Source organism: Esox lucius, chromosome 6 (genome assembly GCF_011004845.1).
Source record: "Esox lucius isolate fEsoLuc1 chromosome 6, fEsoLuc1.pri, whole genome shotgun sequence".
In the NCBI taxonomy this organism is placed as follows: Eukaryota; Metazoa; Chordata; class Actinopteri; order Esociformes; family Esocidae; genus Esox; species Esox lucius.
The window spans coordinates 12,069,518-12,094,803 of NC_047574.1; the positions used below are offsets into that span (position 1 = coordinate 12,069,518).

Genomic DNA, 25,286 nt, shown 5'->3' on the forward strand with positions numbered 1-25,286 from the left:
AGACTGAAGCTCCACATGGTCCCCCTCACATCTCCCTGATCTGTTTGAGCTAATGTAAAGGACAGGTACCTCTTACAGTAATGACTGGAATAGGAGAGCGGGACAAGGAGACGGTATTGACTGGAATAGGGGAGCAGGTGAATATGACAAGAGACAAGTGGAAGGGAAACAGTCTTCTATGCCTTAAAATGTATATACAATTGTTAGCATGTATTGTAATAGCAATCTGACAATACCAATACCCATTAAGACACAAAGAAACACAGCTCAACTACAATATTTTAATCAATACAAGCAGAGTGAACTTTAAAGGGTAATACAAAAAGTACTTGGGATCACCTATAACAGCATTAACTCATTTCGAAATGGCAGATAATAAAATTACATAGACTACATTCAATAGGACATATTACATATGATTCACAAATGGTAGATCGGAAATAACGGGGAAAAAACACTAAATGATGTGGAAATATTGCCTATCATGATACTATACTGAAACATGCCATTTGAATCCTTCCTAACCCTAGATTATATTCAGTTAATACAAATCACACAACTTCAAATCTAATTCTTACTACTATGATATTAATATGACACTAAAAGAGATCATTCAGTGTTGCAGAATTCTTGCCACTATGTAAGAAATCTTAGGTTTTCAAGAAATCATGGCATACAATCAGAAGGAATCCTCCTGTCACTGTTAGATAGAATAGCAGTGTCTCTTTGGTCTATAATGTGTTTTACACTGGCGTTTAAATTTTCTTTCATTATATATATTAAATATGAAACAACTTGCCAGCAGGTTTAGGAGAGTTTAAGATCAGGAGGATGTCCTCCAATGCACTAACTGACAAGCCACACTGATTCTTATCACACTGCTTGCTCAACCAGGATGGATTTGCCGGCACATTCCCACTGGGAGGAGAGCGCATTCTCCAGCCAACAACCACAATTGAGCTACCACCAGGAGTCACTAGAGATCCTTGCCTGTCATCCTACCCATATACCCTTTATTGAGTTGAGCCAATTTGCACTGCCTTCTGTGGAACTCTTGGGAACTCCGAAATGCCGCAAGCAGGCTTCAGAATCCTAGCTGCAATAACATAGTGGTAAACTGTATTGTCAACTTTCAACTGTGCATTTGCAAAGAAAACATCCCTTGAAATTATACACTACCAAGCATTTATTCAATACTAAATAACATAATAAAATACATGTGTGAACAGCGAACACAAAAAACATGAATATTGGAGGTTCCTCTTGCAGGTAAGAACTATAACACAATACAGCAAATTCCTTTAAAACCCTTGTTGAACTGATCTTCCTGCCAAAGACAAGTGAATGAAACATCTAACACTCCAATTTTTATGTTCACAGACGCTATTGGAAAAATAATGATTTGGTTGTGTTGATGGATGTACTGGATATCATTAGAATTCAAAACAATATTATTTTGAATATCAGAACAGCGTTCACATTCCATGTTCCCCTTTAGCCTCTTGGTCGCCACATGCCTGTGTGAATCAGTGATTATTCTTGGAAATGTGATATTCTGGGAACTTCAGAATGTGCTTTCTGAGGCTGTATAGAAATCCAAATGTATTTCCTCCCTGTGACTATAGTTACTTTTCAGCACCATAAAATTTATTTTATTTTATGTCTTCTGCCTAAATAAACATACCGAAAAAACTAATAAAATCATGAAATGGCCATAAACACTAGTGAAAGTTCTACCAAGGTTTGGATCTCACCTTTCTGGTAAAACAGCAATACATTTCTTCTCATGTTGAGGAAACACACTCAAGTAAGTGGTGAAAATATTATTATATATCATATAATTTCTCCTATTCCACAAGTGACAAGAGGGCTTGAAGTGACTGGACAGTATCCCAGTGGATGCACCAAAACAGGCTAGTACTGTGGCCATAGTGGCAGTCGAAGAATATCATTCCACTAATGTATCTTTCCATTAATCAAATGGCTGGGGCACAGAGCACTGTTTTGGGATTATTTGGGACAAACGGGCGTGGGGAGCCAAAATAAGCCATATTTGAAGTAACTGCATGACAAACAGGTGAAAACATCATGAATGGTTCTGTTTATGCCTCACTACAAGCTAAAGATAGAAAACAATCATAGGACACTAAATCAATAGGGATCGCAGGCCTACGTCATCTATGACAGACAACATTGTCTGTAATCCTATGATGATACCAGTAAATCTGCATGATCCAATACTGGTAAGAAATTAAATCAACTTTCACCAAATCTGCATCATTCCAGAGTACTGACAACAGACTGATTAGTCCTGTGTGCGCAGACTGCCGTAAAAACACATTTAAAACTACCTGCAGAATATCTACTTCGTCACAGAAAAGAAGGTATTGGGTCCCTATGTGAAGAAGAGAAAGCGAAATTGTTTTAATTCTATGGCATTATTTTTTAATAGTATTGAATTATTTGAGCTGTCATTCCACCTTGGAACATCACATCAAGATAAAACCACTTATTTTGCACAGGTAACACTCTTCTGTATGATTTGCCATAGTCTAGGCTTAGAAAATGTCAGATAAATTAGCTTTGAAATTAGCTTTGAGTCAACACCTAATTTCAGGCATAAACAGATTGGAAAAAAACAAAACACAACGCTGTGAAATAATCTGTATACTGTGTCTTCCACGGAGTAGGTCATTAACATTGATGTGGTGATCAACACTTTGGTGGGTAAATTCTCACTTCCGTGTTGGTGAGAGAAGTAACACTACCTATACCTTCATTACAACCAAACATCAATTATTTTACCAAACGCTGAGACGTTAGTCGATGTTATCAGGTCATTAACTCGGTCTTCCACTAGCGGACACTCCAAAGGAACAATTTGTCATAAACTTTTAATTTCGAGATACTGATTGTCGTGCCTCTGTCCCCAGTCCTGCCTACACACAGCCACACAGTGAGGTGTCAGGTGTGACCTCTGACTCCTGGTGAGTGCCAGTAGGGGAAGGGTGATCCATCATGGCTGCCGTGGCTGTCAGAGCAGCCAATCACCGCGGCCACGGGGTGTGTGTGTCTGTGCGTGTGTCAGCGTGTGTGTGTGTGCGTGTGTGTGGGTGGGGGGGGGGGGGTGCACTGCTGCTTAGATGCAATCATGTCAATGTGAGTGTGAATGTTCCCTCTAGGGCAGGAGAGTGGAGCTGACAGGAGAGAGCCACAGCTAAGAGGAGGGGTCCAGATCACTCCACTACAGAGTTCATAGTCAGAAAGCCATCCATCCAGCCATCCATCCATCCAGCCATCCATCCAGCCATCCATCCAGCCATCCACCCATCCATCCATCCATCCATCCATCCACCCTTTGAACACAGAATCTTAATTATGATTTCAACAGAAAAACTGTAACAATACTTTTATATTCACTTAACGGCTTGTACGAGGGAGTGTATGTGTGTGTGTGTTTATGTGTCTCCATGGTTCTTCAGAGTTGGTCGTTACGGATGAATCGGTTGCCTTCTGAATGCTTCCCATAGTAGATGTAACGGCACTTAGCAAACACACCTGAGCACAGAAGAAAAAGAAGATTAAAATACTTTGATGGCTTCAAACATACCACAGCAGCATGGGTTTGAATATGCTCTCCTGCTCTTTCTGTCCTCCGTAAATGAGCCTTTGAAAAGTATTCACAGGTGTTGAATATGTGTGTGTATATATTATGAGAGAATAAAAACACACACACACACACATATATATATATATTAATGTGTGTATAGATAATATCTAAAGTCTAACCATAATGAATTGATACGTTATTGTATTTTTTCTTGACTATGCAAGACAAACAAGGCTTGTCCAAAAGTACATTTGGCATAAACTGTATTTGTATGTCTATTCTATGTTTTTGTTCATTTAGAATCAAATCAAATATTGTTTATCACTCTACATCCAGCAGTTGAAACAACATTACAAAAACTTTTATATCTGTAGACATGTGCATTTCAATTTATAGATATAGTGGTTTTCTCAGTAATTACTTGTCTTATCTCCTTGATCATGTGCTTGTTGTATGTTTGAGAGGATGAGTGTCGTTCTCAAGTGAAGGAACAGCGGGAGCAACAACATTTGGCCTCGGGGCAATGTCTAGACAGTAAACAGCTCACAGCCCTACCCCACCACCCATCCCTGCCCCAAACACACAGTGATAGCAACAATGACAGAAAAAGGGCGATTATTACTGCAATCAATTGGCAGAGTGACAGTGGGGTGTGTTGGTTGTTCTGAGAGTGTGTGGTATCATTATGATTACAGACAGAGACTGTAAAGGTCCTACATATGGTTTATGTCCATAATAGATCTAGAGTAATAGTGGAGTGATGCGGTTTCGCTATATTACTTACCTGTCAAGAGTTGTGATTGGCTATAATATTGACCTATGGATTTCTCTCCCACCCCAGCCCATATTTGTTGTCAAAAAGGGGAATTGTTTTTGGTTGTTTGCACGACATTGAGTGGGAGACAGGGGATTTGTTTTAAATCAAGCATAATGCCCTTACAATTCACCACGTAGGAGACAAATGGGACCAAAAATTCCAGCGAGGTTGGTAAAACAAGAAACATGTGAATAAAGGTTTAGGGTTACGTTTAGGAGCTAGAGTTTTGTTTAAGTGTAATAAGATGTTAAATGGGAATCATTTTTTGTAAAATGGAAAATGTGTGTATGCTTGCTTGTGCATGTGGCTGAACATCCATATCCCTTGTCCTTGAAATTCTTATTTGCCTACTTTATTATTAGAGCCTTCACTTGAGCATTCAATCAATACAAAACATATCTTTGGCCTTGACAATACCTTTGAAGTTCTCAAAATCAATTCTACAAAAACTATGTCTACACACATATTCAAAGCAATATGTACTGCATGGAAAATGATGATACTTGATGAAGCCAGGTGAACTCTGACCTATTATGTCTATTACTGTCCCGCTGAACAATAAGACATGTTTCCGGGGCATCAAAAAAGTGATGATTGGTAAAGGAGAACGCTTTTCGCGGAAAGAGCACTAGACAAAACAAGACAACTGAATTCACTATCTCTGCACCTTTGGGGTCACCCCCCCATGTGCTACTGCGTGGTGGATTTGAATACGGCTTTCGGCGCGTTCAGCTGCCCATAGGGTTACACCATACAACAAGATAGCAGGCTACTGCCACCATACTGTGGCGACAGCATCGGAAAGGCCATTCTGTCCCGTTGTGTGCTCTCAGTCTGTAATGTCACAGCGTTTCGCCAGAGTGCCACTTGACGAGCGCCGCTGAGCTGTGGCTAGCTAGGTGTCACCGCTCGGCAAACGAGCCAAGGACAAGAGGCATTAGCGCTGTCAACGATCCTCTGACAGCAGGAAAGATCCATCCTCTGCTTTATCGCACGGGTGATACAGTTGTATTCTATTCTGAGGAGTGGGGGAGGATGTCTGAAAGGGTTGTGGGGTGCTCAGAGCCAAACAGCCAATCACATAATGGGAGCAGACATTGTCAGGGCCAGAGAGAGACAGGGACCAGAATGGCACATAGTGACAGAAAGCAGAGAGGGGGACAGAGATACTGGTGCCATATAAGTGCCAAGCATATTCCAGCGCCAGCCTCCATCCTAACTAAACCTGACACACCACCACTCTATGACTCGCACTTCAAAGTAGCCCCACTAATACACGCGTAGTTGGACACACACTTGAAGTTCTACACAGAAACACACACACACACGCTCCTACCACTGATGTCAGTTGAGAAACCAGGCAGGCAGGCAGGCAGGCAGTGCAGTAGTGTGTGTTGTGTTATGTCAGCCTGTGAAGGCGAGCAGCACACAGGCCCGAGGACAAGCTCAGTCAATCTAAATCTGGACTTTGTAGTGGAGCGGCGCTCATTCCCCGCATAGCCCAGCTACTTGAGGTGATCCAAACACTCAAGTGTGAGGAGCTGTCACCTCCGATAAAATCCTAGACCAGCTCCATGCCTGCCTGTTCTTCACCCGGTGTCTGTGTGTGTGTGTGGACTCAGGATGACTCTAGCAGCCAGGGGAAATGAATTCCAGCTGTAGACACTTTGCCCAGGGATACAGGTGCCACAGTGGGAGACAGGGCTCCACGGTGATAAGAGGAGCCTATCACAGCCAGCCTGTAGTACTGAGATGCAGCCCATCATGTACCCCGCTCCCAACTAGGGCTGCAGTCAGGGCACTCCATAGACATGGCATGAAGCCCCGCGCCATTCACAAGGAGACTGGCATTGATGTCAAACGACGTCTCACCAAGAAAGAAAAAACATATTAAAAAGTTTGCCACACATTCATTGGGGGTTCAGGTAGCAGGGATGGGCAACTGGCCGTTGTAAAATATGTTGTAAAAAAACTCTGTCGGCTTCCATTTAATGTGTGGTGTTGTAAGAGCAGAATGCAAACTCTGTGGCAAAATGTGATGAAATGCATGGCATTTCCATTCTCTGCCATCCGTGACAAAATGAGTGGAATTAGCTTAAAGTGTTTATACAAGTGCAAAATCTTCTCTCTGTCCCGGGGAAATATATGTAAAGAACTGCTAAGAATGACCTTGAAAGAATACTTTTTTCTCTTTGCTGTCTGGAGGGCGTGCAGGGTTTTGCTCAAAAGGTGTGTGTACTGTTCGTGCGTTTCCTGTGTGTATGGAGACCCACAAGCTGCTAGAGACCCAAATGATATATTAAGACAATTTTTTGGGCCGCTGCCCCACAAAGGCTGCTGATCCTTGAGCTAGGGCAACAGCACACAAACTAATGACTGCACAAAAAAAACCCCAAGGGGCTAAATGTGATCATAACCTATTCCCAGTTTCCCTGGCACCAATCACAGGGCTGTGAGCTCGGTTAGATCTCTGATTCTCCCACAGTGTTTTAAACGGAGACATCTGGGCAGGCCAGAGGGAGGTAGAGAGAGAAAGACAGAGAGAGAGAAGAAAGACAGAGCAAGAGTGATGAGAAACAAAGAGATGAAGTCTGCTTGCCTGGCAAAAGACAGCATTCGGAGGGGTGAGTGTCTAGCGGTGTGTTTGTGCATGAGGGGAGGGTCCAGTAGTACTTGGCAGGCTGGCTGAAGTGTGATGAAGAGCAGGGTACTCTACGCCGCCAAAGATTCCAGCCGGATTGAGAGAGATATTCGGAGGGAGAGTGAGTGAGATATGGATATATAGAGAGAAATTGAGAAATGGATGGAAAGTGAACAGAGGTAAATGCCTTACATAATTCCTTGAGGCCTTCTCAGAGGGAGCAGACCTTACACTTAATTCTATCACATGACTTACAGAGCTGTAAGTTGCTCTGGATAAAAGAATAAATAAATAAAATGTTTTAAATGTTAGTGCACAAGCCTGACATGGCAATATATTCCTTGTGTCCCAGGACTGGTGGACAACCCCTGCACGTAGTGACAATCAATAACACAAACACACACACATCACTGAGAATCGCCAGCAGCCATTAAAAAGTCTTTAGAACATTGATGTGGAAAGCTAATGTTACCATCATGGATCCTCTGGCAGACAAACAGACCGGGTTTTTGTTCTACACACCAAGTCACAAACACCCAGCACCTTGTTATAAAAGGATAATCTCATATTCATAACAGGAAATACATTATCCCTAATCTAATTTCAGTACTATATTTGAATTCTACTTAAAGGGGAGTAAAGTATCCATATTTATCTTAAAGGGGAGTACAGTATCTCTATCTTAAAGGGGAGTGCAGTATCTGTATTCTTTTTAAAGGGAAATACAGTGTGTTCTTTAAGGGGGTATGGACTCTTCTAAAAGGAAGCACAGTATTTTGGGTTAATTCCTCTCCCTTCCACTCTGCCCTCGGCCCACCATTTGTACAAGTGTCTGAAAATTGAGGGAGTGAATATAATAAGAGAGTGTGTAGGGGCAAATTAGACCCCCCAGTTGTGGAATGATGCAGGTTTCATAAGTAAAGCTGAATCCCAAAAACAATTACATTAGATTTCAGGTTGTACCAAACATTATGTATAGGCTTGCCTAATTATAGGACACGCACATTTGTTTGTATCAAATGTCTAAATTTTTTTCATAAAATAATGTACTATAACTGTTTCTTATTTTATCATAATATATCCTTGTACCTACAATCTGCTTTTATGCAGTCTTACCTAGTACCTCCATGTATCATAGTATCACCTTGTACCTGGTATCACTTTGTATCTTCTTCTACTTAGTACATCCAAAGATATCTCTGCGTACCTAGTATCTCACTGTATCTCTTAAGTAATACATATCTAACAAAAGCATGTACATAAATCCATCTGACACATAACAGAAAAGAACATAGCAACAAACCTTGAAATGGGGTTAATATTGCACATTGGAAGGATAGGCTTAGCGAGTTAGTTAGGAGACTGACGAATCACTGCAGTCAAAGGCATTGAGACCTACTGCTTAACAAAGACCTTTAGGATAAAGAACAGATTAATCAACAGACATAGCTGTAGAGAAAGAGAGAGAGAGAGAGAGAGTAAATGAGAGAAAAGGAGTGAGAAAAGGAGGGAAAGATGGAGTGGGGGTAATGATTGCTCCCTGCATACAATCAGCTCCCCTCTTTTTAAGGGCCATCAATATGTCAAGAAAAGACATATCCGAAGGATGTAGCTCTTAACATCAAGGTTATCTGTTCTCTAAGAGCCAGCACCTCTTTTCTGTCCTTCTCCTCTCCAGTCTTTATTCCTCTCTACCTCTCCTTCCACCTCCCCTCACGCTCCCTCCTCCAATCCTGCCTTCTCCTCACCCTCACTTCATTCCTCCGGACACCCATCCCATGCTTTCATCAGTGCCACAATCCATCACAGGTCATAACGCTGTAGAGAACAAAATCTATTAACAGCGCAATTAAACTTCCTCTATTATTGCAAAGGGCTAAAATAATAGGAACTGGAGAAGACAGAGAGGTTGGAGGCAAGACCGTGTGAGGGAGTGAGTAATGGGGCTTGGACACAGGCTCGTATGAGCACGGCCTATTATAGTGGACCCCATTCATCTCCTGCTCTCTGTTCATCAGGCTAGCACAATACCATGTGATGGAGTCACTACTATGGTAGATCCCATCAGGCTAGCACAACACCATGTGATGGAGTCACTACCATGGTAGATCTCATTATCAGGCTAGCACAATACCATGTGATGGAGTCACTACTATGGTAGATCCCATCAGGCTAGCACAATACCATGTGATGGAGTCACTACTATGGTAGATCCCATCAGGCTAGCACAACACCATGTGATGGAGTCACTACCATGGTAGATCTCATTATCAGGCTAGTACAACACCATGTGATGGAGTCACTACCATGGTAGATCTCATTATCAGGCTAGTACAACACCATGTGATGGAGTCACTACCATGGTAGATCTCATTATCAGGCTAGTACAACACCATGTGATGGAGTCACTACCATGGTAGATCTCAGTATCTGCTGCATACATAGTGACAACAAGTGCTACCTATGCACACACAACCACTTTAGAAAGTAACAACTTCAACCCGTAACCACTATGAAATCAGTAAAAACGAAAGGGGGCTGGAAGAGGAAAACAAGTAGCATTCTCTAGATGACTACAATGTGTACTTTATGACCTGTTATGTAATATTTGATTACTACTGACAGCGGACCAGGTATACTTTATCACTGGTAAAGTAATATTTAATATGTGATTACTAGGTGTACTTAACTACCTGTAAATTAATATTTAATATGTGATTACTAGGTGTACTTAACTACCTGTAAAGTAATATTTAATGTGATTACTTTACTACCTGTAAAGCCATATCTTTGTCTGTGTCTGGATCTATGCAGATGGAAGCATTTCTAAACTGAAAAGCGCAGCCAAAGGGTTTAACTCACTCGTTACAGATAATAAATACCCAGAAAACAGCTGGTGCACAAGAGCGGCTAATCATGCTGGAACTTATGAAACATGGACCCCATTATTAAATCAAACCAGAAAAGGGTTAGATCATGCGATCTACACTGACACAATCCAGGGTCCATGCTGCATAAATTAGAGAAGGGTGTGGGCGTGTGTGTCTTTGTGTGTGTGTGTGATCCCATGTAGTTGTGTAGTGTAGTTGTAGTTGTGTAGTGTAGTTGTGTAGTGTAGTTGTAGTTGTGTAGTGTAGTTGTAGTTGTGTAGTTGTAGTTGTGTAGTTGTAGTTGCGTAGTTGTGTAGTTGTAGTGGGGTAGTGTAGTTGTAGTTGTGTAGTGTGACGGGTTTGAGCTCTAACCAACCGTTAAACCTTAAACTATTGGTAGGTCCTGACACAAACTCATCTTGAGTATTGCACATTGCCCAGGTAACACTACAGATTCTCTGCTCACACTGCTGTCAGGGAAAGGTCAGCAGGGTCAAATGGAAAAAGCATTTTCCAAAATGTATATTTGACCTCCCAGCGTACAAGACCAAGCTCATCACCATCAAACAGTAATAATTCTATAACTAACTTAGCCATATATTATATAGGACTTGTTTATTCTGTGCTTACCTCTGCCTATTAGCCCAGTGCTTATAACAGTGAAGCTGGAATCCATCCCTCAGCAGGCCTCTGAGGGAAAGCCCGGTGTATAACTTACACAGTTAAACTGACATTTGTCCTCTTCCAATAAAAATATGTAGTCCATTAAACATAAAATACCTGTCATTATGATGCATACCCTAGACTCAGGTCTGTCCCATTCATTTCCCCCTCCTCATTCCCCCTGTTTACTGCAGCCAAACAACTGCAGTGGCTGCATGTTCTCAACTTTAGCGTATTGATTAAACTTTTAAATGGCTGCCATATAACCCAGGGAGAGACATCAGGGTGATTCATTTGAGTCAATGTTCATCTGTAATTCATTAGCCATTTATACTCCCCACATCCACACAGCCTATCAGGGAAATGCACCCCATTTTTCACCCAGGCAGTGGCTGGGGAGAACTGAGAAAAGGAGGAAGGGAGGGCTGGCAGGAGGAAGGAAGGAAGCAAAGGAAGTGAGAGAGAAATGCATACACATTAGACTATGAGGAAATGCTTGAGCCCTTCAAGGCCTCCAGTACACAACTACCACAACACTATCAGTAAAGCTTTGTATTATGTCTCAATAGTACAACATATTATGCTGACATATAATCCAGCATGCAAAGTTGCAGACACAACTACAACATAAACACCAACAGTGCCTTAATGAAGACAAAAAAAAATTAATATCTGATGTACTTAAGTATTCAAACACAACAATTATGTATGTTTTAAAAGCACTTTTGGCAGTGACCACAGATCAGAGTTCTCTGATCATTGGCTGGGCCACTTAAGGACATTCACAGACTGGTCCCGAAGCGACTCAAAAATGGTCTCGCCTGCGTGCTTTGGGTTGTAATTGTGTTGAAAGATCAATCTTCTCCCCAGTATGAGGACTTTAGATCAGGTTCTCTTTTTGTATTTTGCTCTGTTCATCCTCCCTTTAATCCTGACCAGAGTCACAGTGCCTGCCGCTGAGAAACATCCCCACAGCATAATGCTCCCAACACCATGATTCACGGTAAGGATGGTATTAACCAGGGGATAAGCAGTACCTAGTTCTCGCCAAATATAACATTTGGCCTTCAGGCCAAATTGTTACATTTGGTCTCATCAATGTGTCCTGGAGTTCACGTTAGTTCTTGCCGCTAGCTCCGTTCATCTTCGATGCACAAGCAGACTGATCCACCACTAAGAGTTGTGCTATTGTGTTTTTCGACCAGAGGCTAGGGGGCCACACCTTGCGAGTGTTGGGGAAACTACACCCTCCTGAAGACCGGAGGCTTTTCTTGGACTTGATTTTTGCTCTGGCATGCACTGTGAAACGTTGGACCTTATAAAGACAGGTGTGTGCCTTTCCAAATTCATGTCGAATCAATAGAATTTGACACAGGTGGAATCCAATCATGTTCTAGAGACATAGCAATAATGATAAAAGGTTATAGGATGAACTGGAGCTCAATTTCGGAAAGCATCTGAATACTTATGTGTTAATAAATATACTTCAGTAGTTCATTTTCAATAAATTGGCACACACTTCTATAAATGTGTTTTCGCTTCCTCATTGTGAGATATTGTGTGTAGATTGATGGCAAAAATAATCACTTACAAATTAAGTCGATGACACAAAATGTGGAGTAGGTAAAAGGGATTGAATACATTCCAAAGGCACTGTATGTAGAGCACGAGGCAGGTTTGGGAACTTGAGGTGAAAACTGACAGCCCCCCCACTTAATTTTTCATCAATGTGCTTCACCGAGCATTAAACCCATTTAAAGGGACAAGCTCATGTCGTTTCAGGACTCTTTGAAGCTTGTTCAAGTGAAAGGAGCAGAGAACTGGACAGCCTTTTCCCCTAGCTCTGTATGAGCCTCAGGCACACAAAAATAAACACTGGCAACTGAGCAGCGGCAAATTCGTTTTAATTTGTCAGCCTGACAATGTAGTTACACAAGTAAAAAGGGGAGCCGCCTTAAAATGGCTTTGTAAATAAAACCATACAAATATTGTATGATATTTACACTATATACTGCATTGTGTACTATATTTCCTCTCCTTAGCTATAAAAACAAGGTTTCAAATTGATACAGCAGTTCAACATGCACCAAACACCCAAACCCCCTGCCCACAACTCCGCTGTGGCATTATGATCGAACACTTTTCAAACATTGCTCCAACGTTAGTTTGAAATGTACTATCAAAGTACTCTCCAACCTTGTTTTGACATGCACGGTTAGTGTACTCTCCAGCTGTGGTTATTAAGTCAAACCTTTCAACCATCCTCCTCAGACATGAGCGAATATAATGGAATTCCTTTGTTTTTCAAGTCTTTTAACACATTCTTAACATTTAGATTCATTTTGATATGTGTCTGGCACACTTCACGTTTTTACTGGCCATTTGTTTTGACTTCAGATTTTGATTTTCTATTCATATTACAAATTATTTTTATTGGCGGAGAAAAGGTCCAAGGCTGAGACAAAAGAGGAACCCGGGATCTTTTTAATAGCTGTGGGCCAAAACAATATGGAACAAAGTGTGTGTATGCGCATGGGGGGTAGGGTGGGGTGAGGGTTGGAATTGAGGGATTTGCTGTTGCCAAGGCTGGATGTGTTGTCAGCTGACGGTTGCCAGGTCGTGACTCAAAAGGCCAGATCAATAGCAGGTTTATGTTAGCACATGATTCTCTTTACTAGGCTGAGACACAACACATCTGTTTACTCATGCACTCACCAGACTCACGGACCCACTTGACTTACATATAGTTTCAGTAGCATAGGAGAAAAGAAATACCTCACAACATTCAAATAATAACATTAAGGGCTTACAGTGGCTTGGGAGTCTACTCATCTCTAGGACCTCTGGCCTTCACAAGTTACTGCTTTCAAATGTAATCTATAAAGGGACTACATTAAATAAGTTGATTTAAATAACCTAACACCATCTCTGATTTGTAAGCAAATTGATATCAGGACTCCAGACCAATTTAGTATATTTAACACCTGTTGGCAATAAGTTCTGGTCTTGTCTTTGGCATTACAATGTGTGCTTTTTAGGTATTCAGAAGAAGGAATGGTAAACTTTAGCCAGGTGAGGATATACAAGCTCAGCAACAATATCTGAATGCACTGTGTCATTCAAACGTTTCTCAATTTCTATCAAAAAGACCTACTGTGTTCCAGGAAAACATTCCCTGCACCAATGACAACACAGACACCAGGCTGTTCCAGTTGACACCAGGCTGGATTGAACTGTGTCCTGATGCTGTTTAAGCCACACCCTGGTTTTCACAGGAGCCAGGTTTTGCAGAACTAGACAATGTTTTTCCACCACTCAGTGTTAAGTGTTGGCGATCTCCATTATTAGCTGATAGGCGTGGAACCTTGTGTAGTGATCTGTGGTAATAGCCTGTCTTTGACAATAACCAATATGTTGTGTGTTCTGGGAAGCCGTTCTGCACAAAGCACTGTTGCAAAGTTCTGTTATTTTCATTCCTGTTCCTGTCTGCGGCCTGCTTATTGAATTTGCATAGAACTGACTAGAAATGCAACATACTCTGATGTCTCTCCTCCACTATCGTGATTAAAAAGCCCAGGACAATTTCTGAAATCTGGTTACAGGCACACCAGGCATTGATGATCATACCGATTGTAATACCTGTTACTTAGGTTACATTTTGACCATTCTAACATTCAATCTGCTTTATACAGCAGGCCACAGCCATGTGACTGTTTTCTAGGAGTGATTTGGGTGCACGGCTGGTGTATCTAATTAACTGAGTGAATATCTTGACCTAAGACCTGTTCAGGGTTGGTAGAATCTGATTTAACCTTATTTACACAAACCTGAATGGCTGCCAAGCATTCATTCTGTGGTTAAATGATATATACAATCAAAACAATTATCTTTTTGATTAGACTAATTTTCACTTTGAAAATACGGAGGAGGTTATGTAGACTTGAAAACAAATCCTATGTAATAATCTTTAACATTAATTCAAGGAAGGTGAGTGTAAAATCTCACTAGTAGAATTTCACTTGCAACTGTAGTTATCATTAGGACTTCTGATAATGAGTTTTTCATGATCATCTGGTCTAACTCTAGTTATAATACATGGCACTTAAAGCTTAAAACAAATGGGGTATGTTATTTAGGTTAGCTCCAGTTCCTGTTAAACCTCAGGGAACCATGACGACAGCACTGTCACCTCACTGAATGACCGGAACATGGAAGTCAGAAAGACAGTTTTTATTCATGTCAGAATTAGGACGACGCCACTGATAAAGGCCTATCTGTCTTTTTCTCAAAGTTATGAGGAAAAAATTAAATTCCGGAGGACATCAATTTTGACTGGAAAAAAGATTATAGTCGTGACTACAAATGGAGTAGGGGGTGCTAATGACAGAAATAAAACAGTGAAATTAATTTTAATGACATTGATTCTAAATAGGGAAGAGAGAGAGTCTGAGCATACACTAGCTCTGTAGGATGGAGATAAGACATGGAGGGGGGGCACAATCCTCTTGGAACCATAGAACTCCATCACATTGTTCTACAACACACATTAACTACAGCTAGAACATTACAACAAGAACTTTACTTGTGAATATAAAAAAAAAAAACAGCACAATTATAGAAAGTGTTACACTGAGTTTTTAAAAGGGGAGGCTTTAAAGACACACATTTTAACAAGTAGGCTATTAGTAATTTTAAGAAAAACAGTTTGATTGTCTTTATCAAAAGAAGCTATTACTGTAGTAGTCGTTGAAAAGGTAGGTAAAGTCTATAATTGAAAGGTAGGTAAAGTCTATCATTAAAAGGTAGGTAAAGTGTATCATTGAAAGAAAATGAAAACAGTAAGTCCTATTCGTAGTGGAATTGTCATGGTAACATGTTGACTACTAATCACCAGACCAACATTGTTTGGGTGGTGTGTTTGACACTGATTGATAGTATTATTTATTACACCCCACATTTCTAATTAAAAGAAAAAAAGGACCAGATAAAGCGGATCAAACCTTTCTAACCAACAAAATGTGAAAACTGCAATTAGCGATTTGGCTGCTTTCGCTAATCGACCCGTTAATAAGAATGGTCGGTCGGTCCGCGAGTCACTCACTTCCAGTTTAATCACTAGAGCAGTATTCAATAACAAAAGAGCCGTATATTAATCACTAGAGAGTGATAACTTCACTCCTCATTGCTTTGACATTGGAGGAAGGGATGATTGGATTAATTAATGATAGTCTGTATCTGAACACATTAAATAATAATTATCAGGAAAAACAGCATGAAAGAGAGTGGGTAATGAAGCTCATTGTCAGGTCAATTATTACCACATAAACTCCTCTAAAAGGACAGGGCAATACATGCTACAGCAATGTTGGAAAGAACAGAATGGTAAAAATTGTTTAAATTAAAAAGTAATTAAAAGTAATGGTCAGTATATAGGATATTTGTAAGGCTAGTACAGAATTAACATTGCATGTACAAATGTACATGCCATGTTGATTCTGAACATTGAGAAATAACATGTATGAGGGACATTACTGTGCAAAATGGCACCTCCGTACTTGTCATTTGGCATTTGAATCAAATGAAAAATGGCCACCAAATAGGTCCAGAAGAGCAAACGGGCGACTAACTGTCACAGAGACAAACTATGTTAATACAGTGTTCTTAATATCTACGCAGCATCATAGCTTTATTTAAAACACCTCGTCGATATGACAACAAATCAACAAACACTTCAAATGAACATCACACGTGATTTGGCGAACCAACGTCCAGATCCCTGCTTTCTCCCTGACCTCTCCCTGTCAGAACCCTGCCTGTCAGCTCTTCAATCACTCCTCCAAAGATCCTTTCTCTTCCTGCTGCCCAGCTGACAGCTGCTGCCCCGAATCTCTTAAACAAATCGCCCGGCCACCTCCACAGTGACATATATCAATAGTAATCCGAAGTGTGGCCGGCGCTGAAAACAACAGTCTCCCGTGGACCCGCGGAGGCCCGGGCCCCCAAGTGGCAGCAGCTGCCTCACCGACGGGGACGTGAGGGGCCGTGTGTCAGTCAGCCCCTTCCCTTCATTCTCTCCCCACGGCCTTCCAGACACCCAACACAACACTTATTACTCCACTTCCTGGTGCTGCTAAGTGACTGGTCTGTCTGTGCCATGGTTGCCACGGCGACCACCCTGGGACCCTATGGTTATTATCCTCATTTCAGCGGAGAAATCCTGACGCCTGTTAGGCAGCTCTCTACCTGGGGCACTTATTACATCCTGGCCGGCTCACCAAACACTGATCCGACATGACATGCTGACAGAACTAGGGGTGTGTGTGTGGGGGTGTTGGGGGGGGGGGGGGGGTAGAGAGGGCTGCAAATGAAAGAATGAGGGATGAGGAAGAAAGAGGTAGAGAGAGGGAAGGTTGGCACAGAAAACATGAAAAAATAATAGAACAAGGGATGAGGGAAGAAAAGGGAATAGAAGGCGGGCTAGAGTTGGCTCGCCAGGGCACTTGTGGCACAGGGTGTGCCCATCAACACGGATGAGCGTTAGCCAAGAGCAGGGTGTCACAATGATGGAGGGCTTGGATCACTCACGTCAGCCCTTCATCTGACTGGAAGAGATCAATCTCCAGGCCTAATACAAAAGGACATGGTAAAATATCCTTTAACATTGTCCCTCCACTCTGTCTGCCTTTCTTTTTCTCCCTGACTTTGTTCTGTGTCAGTTTAACTGCTGAGTAACTATCTTTGTCAGGCGTCACGTTGACCACTCTCATTTTCACCTCTCATTTCCTGTCCCATACATTTATTGTCAAAAAACAGTAGTAGGGACAGATGATTCACTGACACCTGTGTGCTATTTGCAACATGGCGTCCAGAACAACACAGCACATTTCATGAATTATTGAAAGACAGAATATTACAATCATAAACACTGAATGGTTTATAAGGTCAAAATGATCATTTTCAATGAACTAAATATCATCTGAAAACCTGTTCCTCGATGGCAGTGCATCTCCGGAGAAAGCTAGCCATAGAGATTAAACCTAACGTGGATGGCTGTCTGGAATTGAAAGAGGAACCAAACTATGCCAAGGCGCCAGAATGAAAAGAGATGACTGCCCTCCAACCAATGGCGCTGGAGGGAAAGGTGATAATAGGATTGTGTTGTGATGGTGATGTGCATCTCCTCCCACTGAGTTTGCACTACCCGTACCGCGGCTAGCTTTACTGTAATCCTACTCCTCTTGATTAACATGACAGATACCTCCTCCATATGCAGGGAGGGGTACGACAGAGGGATGATTAACTGTCCATCTCTCCCTCCCTTGAAGAATGACTCCTCCTTTACTCCTCTCCTCCTTACCCCCCCCCCCCCTCTCTCACTCTCCCCCCTGGTCTCGGCCCCTCTCATTCGCGCTCTCCTCAGCTCCCACCTACCCCTGACATCCTCGGACTGTCCTTAGCCCCCTGCACATTCTCTGACAGCTAGAATAATAACCCTCGTACATCACTGCCCACCGAAAGTCCAATAACCTACATCTTCACTTGCCACCCACCCCAGGACTCAATTACTTTATTGACATGTAATCTTCATAAGGGGAGAAATATTGAGCATGTAAGGTCAGGTGGTTATGAAGACATATTATCATATTATCTGCATGGGGGTTGTAGGGCTAGGACCTGACAAAGCTAATTATAATGGTACATGTTTCAGAGCTCACAGGGTATTATGTGCTCGGCTGCACCAGCCAGCCCCAGCTGAGGTATGGGGAGGATGGAGGGATTTCAAATCTTAATAGGAGCCGGATGTCAGCTCAGGGCATGGGAATTAATGAAGTCAAATATTATTGAGCGCACGTCACAATGCTAATATCGGTGATTGGTTCATTTGTATCCTGTGGGGGGTTTGGAAATAGCTTCACTTAAACGGGCAACAGTAACAACAAACCTACTGCAGAACCACGCAACGCGTGACCTGCTCTATCTGAGAGAGAAACAAAACAAACACAAATTGGACTGGAACAAATGCTAGGGCGCTGGCTCTAAGTACTACTTAAAGTTCAGTGGATTTCAGCTGTTGTTTGTGTATCGGTGACTTGAGCAGTTCCTGGGCCAAGATGTCACAGTGGGTTAGTGATAGTACGAGGCAGTAAGAGTAGGGCCCGGGGGTTCTGTTATCTCTCCTCTCTTCAAGGTTATCTTCTTATCCTCTCAGACCCACCATTAGGATCTACTGGCTGCCTGCTACAGTGCAAAGCACCGCAACGCGCACTCTAAAAAACAAAAACATAATAGTAGACCATTTTATTCCTCAGACGTATCCTGATAACACTAAACACACCTCAAGTGAATAGTAGGTTCCCTCTCCTGTACCTAGTGGACGTCTATATTTGGAAATACAAGTCAATATAAGTGCCAAAATGCATTAAAACACACGCTAGGCTGCTCCAGCCTGGACTCACAGCCCAAAGTCAACCCCATAGCCGGGTCACAGTGCACAAAACACCCCCACACGACCAGACAGGCCGCGCGTGTTCACTCCAATTCATCTAATTTCATGCCATTTTCCCTCTTCCACCACCATCCGATTACCCCAGAATCAGGGTTCACCCACTGCCCCCAGACGATGCCTAATCTCCGTATCCCAGTGGCTAGAAAAGGGACAATTGGTATTGTAGCTCCTGAGCATTGCAAGTTAGCAATGGCTTAATGGTGTCAAGTGGAAAGATGTTTTTTGTCTTTCCCAGGCAATCCCCTGGGATATTACCAGTTACTGGTCAGATTGCTGCTAGCTTGAATCTGCACTTCCGAGCCACCTTTAAAACGTGTTCACGTGGACACTGGTACAATGCTATAGATAAGGAAAACCAGGTATAAAAGTGGTAAAGTGTCCCATCAAACACAGACATATTCGGCCGTCTACTGGTTAGTATATCATCAAGGTCAATCAGAAGGTTTTGAAAAGGCATTAGAGGAGGGAAAAAAAGAATCTTAAAAAATCTTAGAAGTCTAAAACAGATTCAGTTTTTATTCCAGGAGTAGGAATAAAAACTGACTTAAATGACTCAGATGACTCACAGCGACCGAACATGTCACAAATGATCTATCGGTCAAAACATGACAGTAAAATAACTGACAGTGATAGAGAAATGTGTTCCCTCAGTTTAAAGACACTTGAGATGGATTAAAAGTTTGTTTCTTATGGTGTAGTATTTGACTGACCTCGCTCGCTCTTGGTTCTGGTGAAGCAGGAATTTTAATGATACCTCATACTTCCTCCTGTAACTCAAGCTGCAGTGTCCTTCAAATCCAATACATAAAATAAAATGGAAACATCCATTGAATATTGTAGGCTCAGATACTCAAAACCCACAACCAGTAAACCTCAAGCAATTCCTTTGACCAGGAAACCTTTATAAACTTTGACACTGTGCATTTGTGCATTGTGATTTGTTCAACAGATATTTAACATCTCTAGCTTCTCTATACCCATCTACGGGATGATGGACCACCTCTCTTTACATGGCAGTGGGTCCCAACAAGCATTGCACATCGCCCCTGATGCAATGAATAATCACAATGGCACTTAATGTGAGCTATGCTGACGCTCCACCACAGTTTGTGTTCAGACATCACGGCTTACTTTCTGCTGATTGTGTATGGAAGCCGAGCCAGTTGACAATAAATCACTGGATTCACCAGCCAGAGAGAAAAACGGTTCAGACAACGGCCCAATGGAACTGGCTGTAATTGACAGATGAGTCTAGCTCCTTCCACCACAATGGCTCCAGAGCAATGATGAGCTGGGAATGCTAGTGTGTTTGTGTGTGTGTGTGTGTGTGTGTGTAGGTGTGTGTGTCCCTTTATAGATGCACTGCTCTTAACAAACAGGCCTATACACTCATTATTCCACGTAGCACTGTACTAGATTAACCACGCCCCCGCCACTCATTGCTCTGAGGGCAGCTCTACATGCATCCCTGACGGCTGTTACCAGCAAGCATGACGAAAGGCTAATGTCATTTATCTATTGGGGTATGGGAAACCCCCAATCAAGGTGAACAGAGAGAGAGCACAGGACTGCATAAGACATGTTACCCTGATTAGATGTGTGTGTCTATGAACACTGAATATACAATGCCTGGCAAAACTATTCAACCCCCGACCAGTTGTCAAATGGCGCATTAACATTTTGTTTATTAACAATCATTTGGTTTATTAACAATAGTTTATTTTATAAAGCTCTTTTTACATCAGCGGTTGTCACAATGTGCTTTTACAGACACCCAGCCTCAAACCCAGAAGAGAAAGCAACAACAGTAATGCACAGTGGCTAGGAACAACTCCCGGTCCAAACTTAGGAAGTAACCTAGAGGAGATATTTCATTTTAAATAGTGAACCTCAAAATCAATTAAGGTGACACCTGTTGGGAAATAGAAAAATAAGAGGCTGCAAACAAAGATTTGCTGTTAAGAATATATCATATTTGTAAACAGTTTTGGAGTAATTTTGGCCTATTATTTTAGTCAGAAGTTTAGTTTGGTTGGACAATACATGTTGACTGGGATTTTCAAATGGTGCCAAGGATTCTTAGTAGGACTGAGATGAAAACTGTTGGACACCTTTTTGTTCAATGTTGGTTTGGCCTTTTACTTGGGAGTCCTGCTGAAAGGTGAATTTCTGCCCCTTCAGTTTTTAAGTGGAATGAAGGAGGTTCTCTTGCAGTATTTCCCGGTATTTTGCCTCATCCATTCGTTCTTTCAGGAAAAGCTGTGTTAGGTTTATGCCAAACAATACAGCTTTGATTTTCCGCCAAAAAGCTGCATCACGGTCTGATCTGACCACAAAACCGTTTCCCACATTACAGCTGGATCACTAATGCTTTCAGATTGTATTTCTTGAGTAATGGCTTTTTTCTTGCCACCTTCCACAGGCTTGTGTTATGCAGAGGTGTTGATATGATTGATGGACACACCATTACTCCAATCCCAGCCACTGAACTTTAGGTCTTTTTTTGGACTTTCTGAGGCTTCTATAGAAATGATGTTCTTGTTTGAGGGAACTGCTTTTCTTGGCGTTGCCTGGGTGGTGTGATACAGCTTCCACTTCATGATTATTAATGAACTGTTCTTACTTGGATATTAGCTCATACTTTTTTCCTAATCAATTAACTTGTATTATTTTATCTCTAACTTCTATACAATGCACTTTGCATTGTATTAAAAAAACTGACCAATTCACTAATTTGAATTAATTACTAATGACACACTCGACCTTCATTCTTTGTAATATTTTATTTTGAAACACTAACACTCAATATCTATTATTGTGGGGTGACATTGGTTTTATGTTCAGAAACAAATATATGTACTTTCTTCTTAGGGGTGGTTATACACCTTTCATCTAGAGCGGAATTACTGACAACTAGTACTTCATTATTTCATTTAATCATATCAGCCACAAACGATCATCATACTTAAATATCTCAAACTCAAATCCCTGTGTTTTAGGTGATACATATATTTACATAAATATTCATTTACAGCATCTCTAGTTCCATGAAGACTTTAATAATGATATCAGAGTTCAGGGGTGTCGGATCCATCTCCTTCAGAGTGACTAGTGACCTACCATCTGCCAACACATTAGAAGCTCTTTATCAGACAGAGTGAAGGTTAGAAAGGCCCTAAACTGGCTCACACTACACATTGAGCCATCCATTTCACACAGGAGAAACGGGAGGACCCTCCATCGATCCTGCTGTAAAAATATCCAAACCATCTGGCTAGACTCCACCATCATAAATTACTCTGACGGACTCCCGTGTTGCCAAAACCAGTGAGAGGAAACAACTGCAGGCCTGCGCTAGCTAGCTTCTGGCAGGGACAAAAAGTAACACTGGGAAACACTAGACCACATCTCAAATGTCCCTGGTCGAAGTCACAACTCACCGTGGAACATGAATAACAGTTTAAATTGCATTAGCAATCACTTTACAGTGAGGGTTTTGAACAGCGATGTAGCCTATCCATTTGGGCTGATATATGCATTGCCACTTCCCTGTCACTGAAACTGAGACTGGCCAGTGGTACTGGGAACTGGACCAAGGTTCAGAGGTACCAGTGGGACGTTATTTCACAGTAGGTTGTTTGTCTCTCTGACAGTTTCTCAGAAGATGCCCCAGTATAATTTTCATACTTCCCAGTGTTGTGCCTGTATAAGTCTAACTGGGTCTCATGTGGTCTGTACCACGGTTTGTACCATGGGCCTGTCTGTAAGTCACAGAAGCTAACCCTATATCTTTCTGTATGACTGGTAAAGACCCCAGAGTCAGATAAATAAACATTGTACATGAAGTTCATTATCTTATTCCACTAGATGCGTGTGAAGCAATCATATTTTTCTTAGTTGAAATAACAGTGTCGGGAATCAAACATTTCATTTGATCTCAAAACTTAAGTGGCATCTTCAAACTGTTTATTGTCTTTTAGCGAAAACAAATTCCCCACATCTGTCACCTGACACGAACGTCTTATTAAGTCTTATTAAGACTAAACATCAAAAAGGAAAAACATTTACCTTTTCATTATTCAAATGCAGGGACGTTATATATATTTTTTAAATTACAAATATCTTTTAAATGAAATCCTTAATACTCGACAGAAAACTTCACACTGTCATCTTTCGTCTTGAAGTTCTACCTGTATACTTTTCAACATCAGTTTTGAGACTCCACACCAAAGACTCCTTCGACTACATCAAATTGCAAGGTAAAAACAACAGTGTCACTGACACTTCCCTCAAACACAGCACAAACAGAATTATTCAGAACAAGATACAGAGGACAGAGAAGAGAGTGCCCTCCGCAAACTGTAAGATAATGACATTTGGTAAGAGTCAGTGATCTCAAAGCAGTTCAGAGCTGCCTGACATGGAAGAGTTCAGAGGTCATTTGAAACTGTGACTGAAGTTAAGGACGTTTTAATCTAGCCGGGGCCAAACCCTTCAACGGAGATAAAGAATGGCCCAAATGGCACCCAATTTCATATACACAAGTGCATTCCTTTTGACTAGAGCTCTTGGACCACAGATCTATGGTCTCTGGTCCAAACTAGGGCACTAAAGAGGGAATAGGGCGTCACTTGGGCCAGACCGACTGTTGCACTTCTCCCCTGGAAAATAACAGGCACATTCAGGGCCAGCCTCCAAAAATGAGCTCTCATCATCATTTCTCCCAGCGAGGAGGAGAGGACGGGCTGGTGTGGTGTGTTTCGGACGTGTGCTGAGGGATAGCAGAGCCGTGCTCCCCCTCACTCTCCTTGGTCTCATCCATCTCCATAGACCAGCACTAATGGCTATTCATGTTGCAGAGCCAATCCACTCCTACTAGGAATAATATCACATAATCTCCCTCAGATAAAGGAAACTGAGCCTCGCCTCACAGAGGGAGAGCAGATATACATGGCTGCCGACTGCTCTCGGGGTGTGAGGCTGTTAGACACAAAACACTAGTGGGCCCTAATGGGACATATTTCATCCCAAAATCAAAAGGACCCTCTACTCACATTAGAGAGACAACAGCAGCAACGCGAAAAAATATAATAAAAATAAAGAATACTGAATCTAAACAGAATAAACCCTGAGAGCCCCAGAGAAGTGCAATGATTTCTTAACTTAACCCTAGCATGAGAATATGGTTAACATTCGTTGGCCTAAACAAATTCTCCTACAGGCTGACTCCAGATCATATTAACCCACATAAGATACGTTTGGAAATCAAAAACATATGGGTGTACATTACATCAGCAAACAAATGTAATTAACACAGCTTTTTGGGGGGAAAGGAATCTGCCCTGTTTGCCCATTTCTTTGCATCCAATTTGTGTGTAGCCTGGAGGTTGAAATATGGATGTACATGGAAATGGATATAAGTGAGCACAATGGCTTTTCATTGTTTACGAGAGCTCATTACGCTCCCATGTTGATATCTTTATGGCAGAAAACCCCAAAACATATTCATTATAAACTGTTGCTTAGCACATCATCTGCACAACCTGGCAAACATGTGAAAGGATGTAACAGTTGGACTGTTGACTAGTACCTGTGGGAGAGCCTTTTATGAACTCCTAGCGGGGAATTAAAGCCACATGTATTTGTGCTGTCAGAATGCTTCAGACTATGTAATCCATAGAAGAAACCTGATAGCAATTTGCAGATAACTCTGCTTGCCAATCTTCATATGCATTATCCAGTTACATGTCATTTTGTGATAGTCCATATTTTGCAGGATCTCAGAGCGCTATTCGATTTTTTTATTAGCTACTTGGTATGAGCAGTCACAACCAAACAGAAAATGTGGCACGTGCTGAAGACATGTGTACCTATTCATGGAACTTAGGCAGTTCATCGCACACAGCTCTTAGGGCTTCTCGGATACTGCATAGAAAACCCTGACATCAGACTGTAAGGCAGGCCTTTCCTCACCTAGGCAGCTACCATCCGGCGTGCCTTTTACTATAACCCTATTTCTGGAAAACCACAACGGTATGTTTTCACCCTTTTCCATAGAAAACTAACCATTTCTCGTTCTGTAGGTTTCAATTCCAACCCAATTCTAACACACTTGATTCTAACAATTATGTTTTGTAAAGTTATGACTTAGTTATGACTGGGGAGGGAGGTAAACCCTA

At 41.7% G+C, this 25,286-nt stretch overlaps 1 protein-coding gene across 1 annotated transcript in view; it reads right to left on the reverse strand.

Moving 5' to 3' along the window:
• Positions 1 to 267: 267 nt before the first annotated feature.
• Positions 268 to 25,286, reverse strand: part of lrmda (leucine rich melanocyte differentiation associated) — a 260,200-nt gene continuing 235,181 nt past the window's right edge. The window contains exon 7 of the mRNA XM_010869987.5: positions 268 to 3,558. Within this exon, the coding sequence (XP_010868289.1) occupies positions 3,479 to 3,558 (80 nt within the window). The 3' untranslated portion in view covers positions 268 to 3,478. The remainder of the gene's footprint in view (positions 3,559 to 25,286) is intronic.